This window comes from Pipra filicauda, unplaced genomic scaffold (genome assembly GCF_003945595.2).
Source record: "Pipra filicauda isolate LSUMZ 115617 unplaced genomic scaffold, ASM394559v2 scaffold10_size6260569_pilon, whole genome shotgun sequence".
In the NCBI taxonomy this organism is placed as follows: Eukaryota; Metazoa; Chordata; class Aves; order Passeriformes; family Pipridae; genus Pipra; species Pipra filicauda.
In genome coordinates, this window is record NW_024103541.1 from 2,243,561 (window position 1) to 2,259,484 (window position 15,924).

A 15,924-nucleotide genomic window follows, 5' to 3' on the forward strand; every position below is an offset into this window, starting at 1 on the left:
TTTGGCATCTGCCTTCAGATGTAAAGCCTCTGGGATAAAGAGAAATGGTAGGTGGCTGGGAAGCTGTTCTTGTTAGACCTGTGCAGGTCTGGATTACTGGGAGTTTGTAGTGTGTAAGGCAGGTTATGTATTTGGAATCTTGTCAGATGCCGTATCCTTGTGATGCAGCTGTGTATTCCACTCCATGGGATGATACTCAAGGAGACATTTATGTGTCAAGGTACTCAATCCTGTTCCCACTAGACCCTGCGAAAATGTTCTCCTTGCTTCAGAGTAATTACAGAAAGCTTTGAACAAGGCAGGCTTTCTGGACTGTGATGTAGGTCATAGGCAGCATCTGTCTCTGGTGGGTTTCTTGGTGAAGCAGTGCAGATGTGAGGATGGGCTATTGCGGTGCCCTGATCACCGAAAAAACGGAAGAGTTGTGTAAGGGCACTTGGATGATGAGTGTTGCTGTTTAAGAGTCTGGACAGATCTATGAAGAGAAGAGATCTGCTTCAGTTTCATAATTGTGCTTCCTGACTCTCTACATCCCATAGGTTCCTAATTTTAATGTTGCCTTAGTGTATTTTTAATGGGATGTATAATAAAATGCTTCCCTGTGCAAGCATAAATTATGCCAACTTTCTGTTCATTGTATGTATGTACATCTTAGCTGAATGTTACTCTCAGGCTCTTGGAGCAGATATATTCTTCATGTAAACCAGTTAGAAATGGGTAAATTCTTGCCTTCTGAATCTGCTTCCAATAAAGTGAGCGAGTTCTGACTGTTGATTTCAGAGAGAGGAGGTCGGAGACACTGACTAGGTTCTTCAGTATTTAAAAGCATGTAAGTCTACAGTAGGATGTTGCTTGATATTTGAATATCACCAAAAATCTTAGGGACTATAAACAGTTCAGTGCAGTGACCTGCCGGTGCCGTGACCCACCTCATTAAACTAATTACAGGAATGATTTTCAGGGAGATTTAATCACACATTAAAACAGAAGTTCTTGAAAAGGCAGCAAATCAGGAAGATGAAGAACCCAACATGGATTTTTCCTTTAATGACAATCCCATTTATGTTTCTCGAGGATTTAAAAATAAAAATCAATACAGATTTTTAGTGGTATTTAGTATAAATAGGAATGTGAAGAGTATAAAAACCCTAATAACTAGCTTGTGCAGTAAAACTTGACCGGATACCTAATGAAAGGGGTGAAGCCAGAAATGACTGAGTCCGTTGTCTCTTTTGTGTTGGTCTTTTGATGCTGGAGCACACATTTCATATGAGATTATTGTCTTTTTGAAGCAGTTTGTGCTCTTTGAGCAGAGTAAGATCATAAAAAAAAGGATGATCCAGTGATAAAAGTGATAGTCTTGGCCTGGAGATGTGAAAGTTTAGTTCTTGCCTTGCTTTGATTTGTACAGTCATGACCCAAGTCACTAAATATTTGTCTCAGTTTCCAATCTGTGAAGTGGAGATAACATTTCACCTTGCGTGGGAGTTTTATCTAGCGAGCCATGCCCAGACTGCAAGCTGCTCCAGTATTGCAACAGTTGAGGTATGGAAGGCATGTGAACATTGCAAAGTGAAGGAAGTATTCCCTGGCTTGTGGCAGATGTCCATTTTTTGGGCCCCCAAGTCTAGGAAATCCCATCTGCTACTGGGTAAGCACACAGCTCAGATAAGATTATCAAAGCTCGAGCTGATGACTGGTTACAGCCCATGCCAAGACTTGAAGGGAGGGGCCTTGGCTTGCTCTGGTTCATTTTCACAACAGGAAGAGTGGCAAACCCAGGCTTTTGTGGTGTTTTGGGCTGCCCTACCTTTGGGCTGGATCTTGACTTGCCTTGTGGCATGGTGCTGTTCTGGGGACACAGCGTGTACGTTGAATCACTTACTTGGGCATCGAGGGCAGAATGCAGGGTAGTAGGAAAGGAGCTGAGCTGCATATACTTGGGTTTTGTGAAATTTGGTAGATTTGTTCAAATGCATTGCTGTATGCTCGCCTCCAGTAGGGAGCAATTAGTTTCTCTATTAAAGAAGACATTTGCAAAGGCTATTCCAAGCAGGAAAAAAATCTTCCTGTGAATGCGTGGCAGGTGGTGTAAAGGGAACATTAGTTTCTTTGGGGATTTGCTGCCTCATTTCTCACATTGGTACTGCTTTCCCTCTCTCCTAACAAGTCCTTACCGCTTGAGATGATTACAAAGGTGTAGCTACGGCCAAGGGATAGCTGAGAGGCGACAGCTGAAGGGAGAGTCCTCCCAATCTCTGGGTATTTGTTATAGATTATTTAGGTGTTCAGAGTGGTCTTTTAGAGGACTTAGGTAATTTTAGCTGTTAAAAGTCTGCATTTGAATGTGTGAATTGGGTCACTGTCCTCCTGCAAGCTTGACCCCAGTGTACATATAAGCCTTTAATGCTCTTGTGGTGAGTTCTGATAGGAATGAAGCATAACTTATTTTTATGGATTTACTTTGCTTACCTCTAATGATGGGTTAACAGTGGGAATTAGCTTTAAGAATTAACCACTGGGTTGTTTCTTTTTTCTGAAATAATTTAATTTCCTTGCTTGGATAAGCTCAATATACAGTGCAGGGCTCTCATTTGGAAGTTGCCTTACAGTATCTCTGCTACTTGAATCATTACCATTAGAGTTTTCATTGTCAAGTTTATCTTCCTAAATACTTTATGGCTTCAATTTTTATTCTGTGGAAGGTAGAGTAGAGAACTTATGTAAAGAATAAATAATGAACAGAGAAACGTACAGTGAAAGATTGCTTGCCTGCCTGTCTACTCCTTGTGCCCTTTCAGATGGTGGGTTGGCAAATGATGCTGTCTTTCTGAGCTACTAATAAATGAATCCATTGCTTTGATACTGAGGCATTGTGCTGATGGAGGAGCTGTGTTTTTTGGGGTCCTGACTGCTTGTGGTTGGCCGACCATCCCAGCATGCTTCTCCTAAGTAGGTGAGTAGATCTCAGTTGATAGGCACTTCTGCTCTGATTTTGGACAAAAAGTGTGCATTCTTCATAGTATCTCTTCTTGATACTTGACTTTTACAGATATCTTCACAGTAATAGCCAGTGTCAGTATTGCTTTTAACGCCTGTGCACCATAAGCTTGAATGCTTTGGGATGTACTTTTCTTAGGAAGATTTCTTTGCATTGCATCCATTTTGCTGATGTCTTATACAAATTGCATCCTAGGAAGTAATTTGCTTGTTATGCTGTTTTTGTGAGCTGAACATCCAAAGCTATTTCATCTAACCTCTGCTCTCTGGCATTTTCATTGCTAAATCCAAAGCTTAAAGTCTTCCATAGTGGGATAAGAGTGTGAGGAAAAGCAGTGCAACTTCTCTTGCCTCCCCAAGGCAAAATTTTTTTGTTCACCTGGCAGTGGAGAAGGTGTGGGGGGAAGTCTTTTTTGGATGCAGAATAATTCTGGTTTTACTGAGAAGGAAACCTTGTGGTGGTATTTTTCATAAACTCTCAATAAGTTCACCTTAAGGCAACTCTCTTTCACATTTCAATAAGGGAAGATTAATTTTCAACACCTACTCAGGGCCATGTTCCTCAAAGCTGGTGTAGGAAGTGTAATTCATATCTCCCAATGCCAGCTGATGCACCTTCCTTCTCTTCTTTTCCCTCCCAGGAGGGATGATAGGAGGCATCATCGTCTCCCAACACTGATTTCTACCAATTGCACCATGTAGTCTTGACTAAGAGGGTATATATACATGCAGTGTAATCTCCAATAGCTGGAAGCTGAAACCACATTAGGAATGAGAATGAGGAACCGTGTGATTTTTTGGGGTTTAGTTTGTTTTACATAAAGATGTTGATTAGCTTAAAGATTGTTCCTGGATGCATGCTGGACTCTGTGCTGTGCAGATGGAGGTATATTTTTTCAAAGACTGCTTTCAGGAGCCTGGCACAGCCAGGATTCCCTGTGAGCACACACTCTGAGGGTGAGATGGAGCAGAAATATCTCTCCCTGCTTGGCTCTCAGGAATCCCTGGGAGGCAGAAGCCTGTGGCTGATATTAGCCTTGGAGCATATTCACCCTTTTGTCTGAGCCCTTTACATCAGAAGAAGATATGCTTCAGTGTGACGAGAAATGAAGGCAGAAGCATGTGTTATGCAGTTCATCAGAGCTGTTGTCTTGTAAATCCCATAGAATCATAGAATCAGCTGGGTTGGAAGGGACCTTCAAGATCATCAAGTCCAACCCTTGATCCACTACCGCTGCAGTTACTAGACCATGGCACTAAGTGCCACATCCAGTCTCTTTTTAAAAATCTCCAGGGACAGAGAATCCACTACTTCCCTGGGCATCCCATTCCAATGTCTGACCACCCTCTCTGTAAAGAAATTCTTTCTAATATCTAACCTAAACCTCCCCTGGCACAGCTTGGGACCATGCCCTCTTGTCTTGCCAATAGTTGCCTGGCTGTCCTGCAGAACCTGCCCCATGTTTGTTCCCTCTGTGGTGAGCCTTCCCCTCCCAAGGTCTGTTGCTGGCTGAAGGTGACCCTTCTGCCAGAGCTGTGAACACAGCATGGATGCAGACAGGGTTCCTGGAGGATACATTTAGTTAAGCTCTCTTCTCAGTTTGATCTGATTTAGGTAATGCAGTGATCCAACTGTCTTTTTTAAAAATAAGTAGTTTTAACTCATACTGTTGCTGTCTAAAGCTGTTGTGACCCTTCTGCCGAGCACTTTCAGTGATGCTAGGAGTAAAACAGTGATGCCAGTATAGAAAATATGAGATGGTGTCTGGGGTGGGGCCACTACCACCTCAGCAAGTCAGAGGGATAGGAGAAGGGATGACCAGTTTGTAATCATTTTGTGCCCCAACTTCACACTGAAGAGCTGCTGGAAACAGGCAGGGACTTTTCTTCTGTGTGCCCATGCTGGGATTGGATTTGCACAGCTCATTGCATGCACAGATTGAATGCACTACGAGGCTGTGGCAGTGCCAGTGAGGTGGTGATAATGATGTGGACGAGACACTGCACTGCTCTCCTGTCTCTGGGATGAACTGAGCAGCCCACGCAGCCGAGGCGTTAGGCTGCGACTGCATCAATGTAGCATGACTGCAATAATCCGAACTGCTTAAGTGTTTTCCTTCTAATTCTGTATTTCTAGTTCCCCAGAGTCTTTCCCAGGCTTTCACAGGCTTTGTCTTTTGTAAAACCATAAAGCTGTTTGCTTGTCACTGATCCCTAAGCAATGTAATACCTGGTCAAATCAAACCTACCTTTAAAAGTACAATGGTGAGGTGGGGGAATCTGAATTTGTGCACGTATGCCAACATTTCTAGCTGTTGGAAATTTGAATTCAATATCATGTTAAGGACGTTGAAGATGCTCCTCTTAATCTTATAAGAAAGCATCAAGTCTTGAAACACTGTTGTCTTTAAGTATCTGGAATTATACCTGGGTGGGAAGTGCTGCTGGTGAGGAGGAGATGAACAGTTTGGTGGGAGTAAGTACCCAGAGGGAAAAGGATGCACAAAATTCTTTCAGCTCCTGATCCTTCACAAGGTGATTTGTTTTAATTGTAAAATTTTTTTTAAAGCAGAAACGTGGAGATCTGGGCATGGCCTGGTGGCTCTGACCATTATGAGTATTAAGTGAACGTGCAACCAACACAGTTGCAAATTTGTACCTGTGACTGCGGGGAGAAACAGCTGCTTTTGTCATCCTCCCTCCCTGCCAAATTTGGGGATGATTTTCCATCAGATGTCTGCAATGCAGATGGCTAAATTATGCAAGGGAATCTGCAGCTGTTGCAGTTTATGCTCTTCTATACCAGTGAAGGAACTGTAAGCTGCCTCATTGCAAACCTGAGAGCTACTCTTTTACATGATGCATAAGAAGTCTTTGCATGTTAAAGGCTTCCATAGCAGAAGAGAACATATTTGTATTCTTGCATGGGTGATAAGAAGGCTGGGATTTGTGTGTATCCTTGCCCTGGCTGCAAGGACTGTGTTTCCCGCCCCTCCATGTACATACTCTTGTTTTTGTATGTACAGGTGTATGTTCAAAGTTAACAATGGGACACACATAAGAACAGGCTGCTCTGCTGTGTTGCGAGATCACTGCTCCTCTGGGATTAAGAATGGAGATACCAAAGATGTTATCCCCAGGTATTAAATGTTTAGAGAGTAAAGGCTATCTGAACTTTTTGAGATTTTTTTTTTCTTTCTTGAAGTTGTCTGTAAATCTTCTGTGAGTGTAGTCTGAACTGCCAGTGGCCTATTTGCTGAAAGCAGGACATGCTTTGTGCTTCAAATTTGTTTTCTCATCAGGGTAATAGAGGTATTTTTGGTATGCAGCTATAGATGGATGTAGAGCTGGCATGATACAATAAATAGCTGGTACATGATAACAGTATTCAGGAAGTCTGTTGATGACAGAAATGTAATGGTTCTTCAAAATCTTTATTTGCAATTTATTTTACCTCTAGGGTTCTTCATGTCAGAAATTGCTTCTTCACAACTGCCTGGATGTTATCTTTTATCTCTTGCTTGTCACACACACTTCAGATCCTCAGACAATGTTGTCTTGAAATGAGAGGACATGACCAAAAGCGTGGTGTTTGTTTATATAGTCCTAAAATGACAGAGAAACAGAGATTTATATCCTTGGGACAGCACTCTGACAGAATATTCAGGAGCTTAGCTAGAGCTACTTGACTGGTTTTCTGGTTGTCTTCTGCAGGCAAAACTTGGTTTTAGCAGTAGAAATACTTGCATTAGTTCACTTCTGAAAACATTTAGAGCAACTGTGTGTTGTGAGTCTTTGCCAAGGTGCCAAACAGGCTGCTGTAAACAAATATAGATATTTCCACAGAAGAACAGTTGCTTGATGAATTTGTTAGCCTCTCCTATGTCCATTTGCTCCTCGCCCTTTCAGTTTAGCATTGCTGTCTCCACACGTGGCTTTTGCCTCTGCACTTGCATGTGGTCACACTGGGTAAAGGACAAAGTGCTGAGTGAGTGTTGTCCTATGGCCTATGGTGGGATTCAGGAGGGAAGGGACTTGTTGTCTGCCACATCTGTCCCCAGGGTGATGTGGGGACCTTTGATTGCCCTTGTCTGAGGGTGCAACTGAGCTAGGCTGTGTGACAGTGACTACACTGAAGGAAGAAGCTGCTTATCTGCCTGTCTGCACAGTGCAAATGAGAAGATTGGTTATAAATAAACTAGGATAGCAGAATTCTCTCTTCATTTAGACATCTGTTTTAGAAATGGTTACCCAGGGTGCATACCAGATGCCCTAGCACTGATTGTTGTAAGCTTTGACTTCTTTTTCCTGTCTCGTAACACTTCTTCTTTACGCTTAATCCATGGGCTCTTTTCTGTTGGAGCCTTGGGCCTTGCAGCCTGAGGTCCTTTTGTGCAAGAGGAGTAGGATGATATGTGGAGAGGTCAGAGGAGTTGTCAGGAACTGTTCAGTAGAGCCAGGCACTAAATCCTGACTGGTTTTGGGCTGCTGTATGGAGAGTAAGTCTGACTTGCACCTCCAGGGCAGCTACTTGTCTTCTGAGACAAAAGACCGAGGCTGTGAGAGTCCCCTTGGATAAACACCTACAAGTCCCTTGGGTGTTCTCACTAGCCATGACCCCCAGAAGCTCAGAGGATGTCAGTGCTTGGAGTAGGCTCGGGGCATCCTTGGGTTGACTGTTGACTGCAACCTTTCTCTTCTCACCTGGGGTTGAACGAGTTGCTTCCCTTGCTCAGTCTTTTAGTTTTAATGTCAGTATACACTTAACACAACTGTGCATCTGCTAAAAGCACATCTATCACAGGTGCCCACTGCAGACCTGTGGGCTTCCTTCCCTGTCCCAACAGCACACAGGAGCATCTGGGCTAAGGGCCTGGAGGGTTGTTGTTATTTACCCATTCATTTTATGAACAGAAAACGTCTAAAACTAGAAGAGCTTAGCACAGAGGGATGCAGCTGCTGCTGAACAACCTAATGTAGTAATCAAAGTTGAGGCAGTGACCTTGGAATTCATTTAAATAACTTTTTCATCGGCCTCGAAAATTTAATGGCAATCCTCACAGGATTATTCAAAGATAGGATAAATAATCATAAAAGAGATTAATTGATTTCCAGTTTGAAGGTTTGACTTCTGATTTGTATCTCTCCCTTTCTGCAATGGTAGATGGAAGCAGGCTGTAGCACATAATAGCAAAATTCTCATAAAGATGGCCAGGGAAGCATTGTTTATTGTGGGAGAAGCTCTTAAGATTTCTTGTCCCTCTTTCAGGTTCAGTTTAATGTGGTGCCTGTTTTTCCAGGCTGATATATCGTGCTATCCTCTGTCAGGGGTAGAACAAGCATTACACAATAAAGATTTGAAGACTTCAGTTTTCATTTAAGTGCCTTTTAAAGACCTGATGCTGCTTCCCCTTTATTTTAAGCATGAGTGAGTTAGCTTTGTGGCAGTCAGTAGCACTGTGTCTCTGTGATGTTCACAAAAGAACACAGAACAGTGACATTTCATGGTCTTGGTCTCTTTATCCAAAATATTACTTACATGAATTTCAGATGCTTTGGATATTTTTTTTTTATTTCCTAGGCAAAGTACACCTGGGTTGTTGTTTTGTTTTTTTTCTTCTCTGCAGAGCTTTGTGAAAAACTCCGGTTGTTTAATGCCTTTGGTTGATCAGATCTAATTAATGGTTGTGGAATATTGTGTGGATACCGTAGCTAGAGCACAGTACGAACCTTGCTGTGGCTGAAGGATACACTGTGTAAAGCCCACCAAGGTGAAGTTAGCCCTGCAGAAAAGTATTGTTTGTACAAATTTGAGCAAGCTAAATTCAGAGAGGTTCCCCGGTATCTGAGCTGGCACTCGAGATACCCTTTGTTTAGAAGTGAGGAAGAGCACAAAATAAATAAAGTTCCCTGTTCCTAAAAAGAGAAATAAATCAACTTGGGCAGGTGTCAAAGAGATCTGTCAGCCCCTTCCACAAAGCCATATGCCTGCAAGTTTTCTGTGGGTGGCAAATAAATCATTTTGCCAGCCTCTTTTGTGCTCTTAACCAAGACAAGCAGTGCTGAGACAGTAACTTTTCCTCAGCCTTTTCCAGTTTCTTCCTGAATTCACCTCTGAAGCTGTTGCATCAGGTTCCCGTTGTGGTGGCACATGATCACACCACTGTGTAAAACTAAAGCAAAGCTTTCTCCTCCAACTGAGATCCCCTTGCTCTGCTGCTCCTACCATAGTATTGTTTTTTGCATAAAAGAATGATGTGGGGCTCATTAATGCTGTGGACACTGTGCAGATGACCAAGCAGAATGGACTGTAGGTGGTGTTTGAACTGGAGTTTGGTCTGCGATCAACTGCTTGGGTATTTGCTGTAATTCTCAGGTGGGATTTGCAGTTTTTATTAAAATGTACACCCTGTTCTATAAACACACCCTGAAAGTGTTTCATGGTGTGGTGTTTGGTGCTCTGCCGAGGTCCCTGTTTGCTCTGGTGAAGTTACACCTGGATGTCCTATCACTTCGCAGCTCTTTAACTTGTGCTACATGAAACATGCTTGTCTGGTTGAGTTCAGGCTCAGGTTTGTGTCTGCTGGCTTCAGCAGTCATCCCATTAGAGGGAAACAAAGCAGCGCTGAGATTCAGAGTCCTTGGTTTATTTTCTTTTAGACAGTGGTGTAAAAATAGCCCCAGCCGTGTTCCCTGTACACCTCAGAGATGGCTTTTGCTGGAGCCACATTGAAACGCATTTCTCACCATATCTTCTGATACAACTTTCAAAAGCTCAGCAAAGTCTGGGCTTTCAAGTGCCCGTTCCAACAATAATAGCTAAGGAAAGCAAGCTGGCTGCTGCTGCAAACAAGAGGGAGAAGTGCAGCGAGGCATTGCATTGGGATTACAGTGCACTGGGCAGGCGAGTGCGGTGTCAGGGCTGTGCCAGGCGCCTTGTTACAGCTCACTGCGTCTCTGTCTGCTGGAGGAGCCGGCCCTCGCCCTGCCCGGGTGTCTGTCTTGCCCACTCAGTCCGTGTGCAGTGTCCCTGCAGGGGCTGTGGTGGTGCTTGGTCCCTTGACCCCTGGGGATGATGAAGGGGCTGCCACCAAGGCCCAGCATCGCGCTGGAGGTGCTGAAGCGCAGCGTCACAGCTCGGCACGAGTTCCACCTGGTCCTGAAAGTTCAGCTTGCCTGGAAGCAACTGCAGCGGCTGAAAGCAGTTTAATTTACACCCAAATAATTTATTTTAAGTCTGCTTTTCTCGCCCATGCATTCATTTTACTTTACTGTGATGTCAGCACTTAGCAGTGAAGTAATGGCAGATCTCTGGAGAACTTCGCACAAGCGAGAAAGCACCATTATCTCGGTTTTACAGACCCTGCTTATGTTGGGAACATATGTGGTGGTGTAATTACACTGATGTGATTAAATCAGTGCAAGTCCTTGCTAAAGGGACATGCTGCACCACTGTAAAATGGGGCTTATTATCAGTGCAGTTAAATTCAAATTACATTGGTCTGTTAAGCTGTGCTAGTGTAAGCCTCTGCTGAAAGTCACTAAATCACGTGAGGAACTGTGTTGTTTCTTTTTAAAGCAGATAAAGATTTGGAAACTGAAATGGGTGAGGTTGTGCCTTGACCAAGAGCATGTTAGAAGCAATGGGCTTGACAAATTTCTGTAAGGAGAGAGGTGTGGGTGTGAAATTAGGGTGTTTATTGTTATTTTTAATTGATTAAATTCTTTGTTTAAACTATTGTGGCCATTTTGGAAAAGATCCTAAGTCATACTAAGGCTTTACAAATAATGTAAGTAAAATGCATACAGAATTCTAGTAAATCTCTACTGCATGGTTTTGGATTTTGATAATGGCTAGATGGGTCAATGAATAACCATGGCGTATACAACTTAATTGGATTTTTTTTTTTTTGGCAGGGTGTGGACACTGTAAGAAAATGAAGCCAGAATATGAGAAGGCTGCAGAGTTTCTTCATGTAGCCAGTGACGTAAGCTAATTTCCCTTATTATATCCTTCAAATAATCAGTAATAAATAACTGGAGTAATAAAAGTGACTTTTCTCCCTACAACAAATTCAGCTGTTCTCATCCTCCCACAGGACCTTTCAAAATGTGCTTCCAAAGTACAGTCTCATCGCTAATGCATGAACCCTGCCAAAGTCTGAGAAAGAACATTCTGTCTTGAACGAAAACAAAATCGAAAAATGTTTATGTATTGTGCTGTAGGCCTTACACATAATATGATCAAATCCAAAAATGGATTTTTTCCCCTTTACTTAAAGGCATTGAATGTGAAGAAACATAGGCTTTTATTTATGAATTAGATTTGGAAAAAAACAAAAGGGGTTTGATCCCTCTTTCAAATACCCTGTTTTTATGGTTGCATCACTCCATTAGTTTCATTTTAAGTGTTCCATCAGCTTGGCTGGAGAAGAGAGATCCAATAGTACAAGTATTAGTGTTATTGATTCAGTCTCATACTGTGTATGCCATGCAAGAGGAGAAATACAATTAGTCTCCCACATTTAAGCATCTTCAGTGGAGACATCCAGAGTCCCTTTGTAGTTGTCAGAGAAGGAGGAGATGAGAAAAGCGAAGATCCGATGAATCACACTATACAAGTGCCTGCTCTCCTTTGACTCTAAAGGTGGTCCTTGCAAAGATGCCCACAAGTTAGAAAAACATGGATTTGCCTTGAAGAAAACTTGTCTTTAACAGTGCTTGTTTCTTCTCTGCGAAATTTGGAATTGTGGGAGGAAATGCCATTCCTGGGAACAGCCCTTAAGCATTATAAAGTGAATTATATACAGAGAATTCTGTCAGAAATGGTAGTAGTCCATAAGATGTCCCTTTCTGGTTTCGCATCAGTCCTCTGTGTCTTTCTGTCAGTCTGTGCTGAGTCCCTGAGACAGTGAAGGCACCTAAATAACGAGTGGTTGCCCCCAAGCCCACTGTGTCCTGCCAGAGGGAGTGTGTGTGTGGCTGGGATTTACAGTGAGTGATCTCTATTTTAGAGCCCAGGTGTCCTTGCAGCAGTTGATGCTACGGTCAACAAGGCACTGGCAGAAAGATTCCACATCTCAGGGTTTCCTACTTTGAAGTATTTTAAGGATGGAGAGGAGAAATATACTCTGCCACACCTCAGAACAAAGAAGAAGATCATTGACTGGCTGCAAAAGTAAGTTTTGAGGGTTTTGAGATGGTATTCGGGTTCCTGGTTAGTGACTCCTGCAGACTGCTTTGGTGAGGAGCTAAGCCTAGCTTTATCCACTGCCTAAATCCCTTGCTAACAAAACTAGACTGAACTCCCAGTATTCAGACACATAAAAACATGTATGTTAATTATGGTCTCCAATAAAACGCATCCTTTATTTGCTGTGGGTTTTTTCATAGTTGTCCCAGTATTTCTTTCCCAAAATATTTTTCAAATATACCTTAAGCCTCTCACCAGAGGGGGAATAGCAATGGCTCTGAAAAATAAATAGAACATTTGTTGTTCCCTCTTTATAAAAAGCAGCAGATTTCACTGTTAGTAACTGAATTTCTACAGTCATACTTTTACCTTTCCAGCATTTCGGGGCCAATGCCTAGAATTCCATCTATGTAGGGCTGAAGGAAAGCCAGTGAGACCAACAAAACCAGACCTTTGACTGCACTAACCAGCTTTTCTTGAGTGGTGTGCTAAAGTGTGCAGAATTAAGTTTGATATGAAAATGATGACAATAGTTTCATTTCAAAATAAATTGTAGGTACAATTCTCACTTAAAGTATGAATTATATATGCATATATGTAAAAGTATGCATATATATATATGTATATATAGAATATGCATTTTCTTTAGGTACTGTAAGCCTAATGTATTTTCTGCATTATTCAAGGGGAAAAAAACCTGCCAGAGTTTTGTGAAGTTTTTTAATCATTTAACTGTTAATACAGTTGGCATGAGGAATGCGATATTAATTTTTCCCCTCTTATTTGGTGTGGAGTGGATTATGTGAAGTTTTTTGGTTTGGCTTTTTATTTTCTTTTTATGTTACATCTCTGACTGGTTCAAATCACGTAATAGATACAGTCTGGCAGCATCTCTGTAGCATGTTGAGAAGCTTTATCTGTATTTTACATTTAGACACGGTACTCCCTTGGCCTCCCTGCACTCGCAGGCTCCAGGCTGCTGTATCCATTTTAGATGTTGTCACTGTCCTTGTTTCACCAGTTTGCTCGAGTGTTTTGAGCTCTATGTCATTTGTATTGAGTTAAACAGTCAGGTTGATGCTGCCTGCACATACTGGCAGGTGAATAAGCAACAAGGAAGAGGGAAGGGTTGTTGATCACTTCTGGATCCTGCTGTTCCTCTGGAATACTTTTGCTTGCAGCCTCAGGTAGTCAGCAATACAGGTGAAGCCCAGACAACTTATCTCCTACTCGTTGCTCCTGGATGTTCTCCCAACTAGAGATGCAATAGAATAACATCCTTGTTTTCTGATGAGGGATAGAATTGTCACAGCTGCACTGAAGGTGGTGGAGATAGGGATGCATCTGGGGTGTAGGCTGGAGGTAAAAGTACAGCTTGTTCCCCTGTCCCAGTGGGTGGTCCAGTTGCAGCCACAGAGGTTTTGGCTCTGGTTCCTCTCTGGTGACTGTGCTGCCACACCTATAAGCTCGGTATCTTATTTCAGGTCAGCATGGAAAAGTTTGTGTGATAATAAGTCACCCTTCTGTAACTGTAATCAGTGGTAGCTCACACCGACTGTTCGTGTGAAAATTCAGACCACCTGTCCTAATTCTTTACCAACTGGAAAATCAGTATCGATGGAAATAGGATGGATGTCCACCAAATGACCTTGAGTAGGACTTTAAAAATTGAGGTTTTTTTGACTTGGTTTTTATGTATCTGATATAACTTAAAATGGTGTCATTCAAAGTGACAGGAAAGTCTGAAAAGCTAATTTATTACCAAGGCGACATATGAAGGTCTTTATACCGTGGCACCATTCTGATGATTTTATATAAGTGATCACTATTTAAGATACAGCAGGAGTGAATTTAATGAGTCTCAGAGAAGTCTGTGAGCTGGTGAATAGCAGAAGTTTTGTTAGAGGCGCTCTAGGTGTGCAGGATTGCTCTGATCTAGCCAGTATGTGCAGTCATAATTGAAACCTGACATTCTCTTTATCAAGGTAAAATATTCCAGTTCAGTCACCCCCAGTCTTCCAAGTGGAACGATGCTGATTATTGCATCCTGGCTTTAATATCATATGTATTCAAGAGAAGGTCATGAAATTCTTTGTAGAAGTTTGCATGGTAGCGATAAAGAGTACAAAAAGGATGTTTGAATGGAAGATGCTGTTCTATATCGGTTGTCTTTTGATTCCACCTGCTTGCTGTTCTTCTCAATTTATGCCTATGGATGACACAGTGATACAGGAGCAATGTTTTTTCCACCCAGATGTTGAATGCAACGTAGGAAATCTTTATTCTTCATTTCTACTCATATGCCTGAGTACAGTCACTTAAATTACATTTTTATTGAGTTCCAGAAATTAACTTACATCTTTTTTGCTCTTATCTGGTGTTGAAAATACTGAGCATGTTTTTCTACTGCACATATACCCTGAGGGATTTTTGTACCTCGGTTGCCTCATGGTAGTTATGACCAGGACGATGCTCCTCCTTTTCCTGCTTCCAGAAACATTTTCAAACCAATCTGATTGTCTTTCTTTTCTAGTCCTGAAGCACCACCTCCACCTGAGCCTGCATGGGAAGAAAAACAGACTAGTGTTGTCCACCTTGCTGGTGAAGACTTCAGAGAGTCCTTGAAGAAGAAGAAGCACACTCTTGTCATGTTCTATGCACCATGTGAGTAAAAACCTCTCTGCATGGATGGGTTTTATAAGCCCTACAGTTTATGAAATCTGAATTAATTCCCTCAGTGTCCCCAGACTTTTAAGGGTAAAGACCTGATTCTGAATAGAAGTGCATGGGAACATCATTGTATCTTTATAAATGGAAACAAAACAGTTTATAGTGGTTATTTAAAGAGTTATTGAGTTATTGCATTAATGCAGACACCAAAGCAGCCTGCAGTACAACAACAAACCAGATTTATTTTTCTCTGCTGCATTTTATGGTCCATATAACAAAATGTGTTCCTTTATAGTAGCACAATAGACATGGAGAGCCTGACTCATTAGTGCAGCACTTCAGTAATGAAATCGATACAGTGGTGTAGGAGAACAAATTTTGATGGAATAAATTTTGTCAGTAATAAATCTACATTTAAGTCTCCACTGGGATAGCTCCTTTCTCCCAAATTGGTTTGCGTGCATCACACACACACTTTCTTTTTGAAACTCGTGAGAATATTTCTAGAGAAGTTTTGAATCAGGCTCTTTATAAATAAGGTGAAATGGAGAGACCTCTTCTGTTTTCCTGTGCCATCCCAGAGACAAGCAGTCTATGCACAAGTTCTTAGTTTTTGAGGGGTTTATCAAATGGAAAAGATATTCCAGGCATTTAATATTATATAGAATTAACTTGCCTTTATAGCACCATGGCTCAGCCCCCTAGATGCTAAAAAATTTCTTCCCTATGACATGGCCAGCAATTAATGGATAACCTTCAGATAAACAGTTACTAACTTGTTCCCATTAAACTGAAGGTATTTTCCATAAAGAGAGAAAAAGGTCCTCAATGTTTAATCAGGCAACCCCTTATTTTGCTTTTCTGTTAGAGAATTAAACATGAATGCTCTGGGGCTCCCATGAAGGGATGTGGGAGAAGGAGGGGTGCAATTCAGAAGGGAGATTTCTGGAAGGTTGTAAAAGAAAAAGGAAGGGGATGTAATCCCTTCTCAACTCCAGTTCCCACCACCTATTGACTAAAAATTGCCCATGTGCCAGGAATTTCTGATTCCTGGATCTCAG

The 15,924-nt window shown here is 41.9% G+C and overlaps 1 protein-coding gene across 1 annotated transcript in view; it reads left to right on the top strand.

Moving 5' to 3' along the window:
* PDIA5 (protein disulfide isomerase family A member 5) overlaps nucleotides 1-15,924 on the top strand; it is a 100,982-nt gene that overhangs the window by 55,729 nt on the left and 29,329 nt on the right. Inside the window, exons 12-14 of the mRNA XM_039382183.1 lie at nucleotides 10,918-10,988; nucleotides 12,015-12,178; nucleotides 14,727-14,857. Of these exons, the coding sequence (XP_039238117.1) occupies nucleotides 10,918-10,988; nucleotides 12,015-12,178; nucleotides 14,727-14,857 (366 nt within the window). The remainder of the gene's footprint in view (nucleotides 1-10,917; nucleotides 10,989-12,014; nucleotides 12,179-14,726; nucleotides 14,858-15,924) is intronic.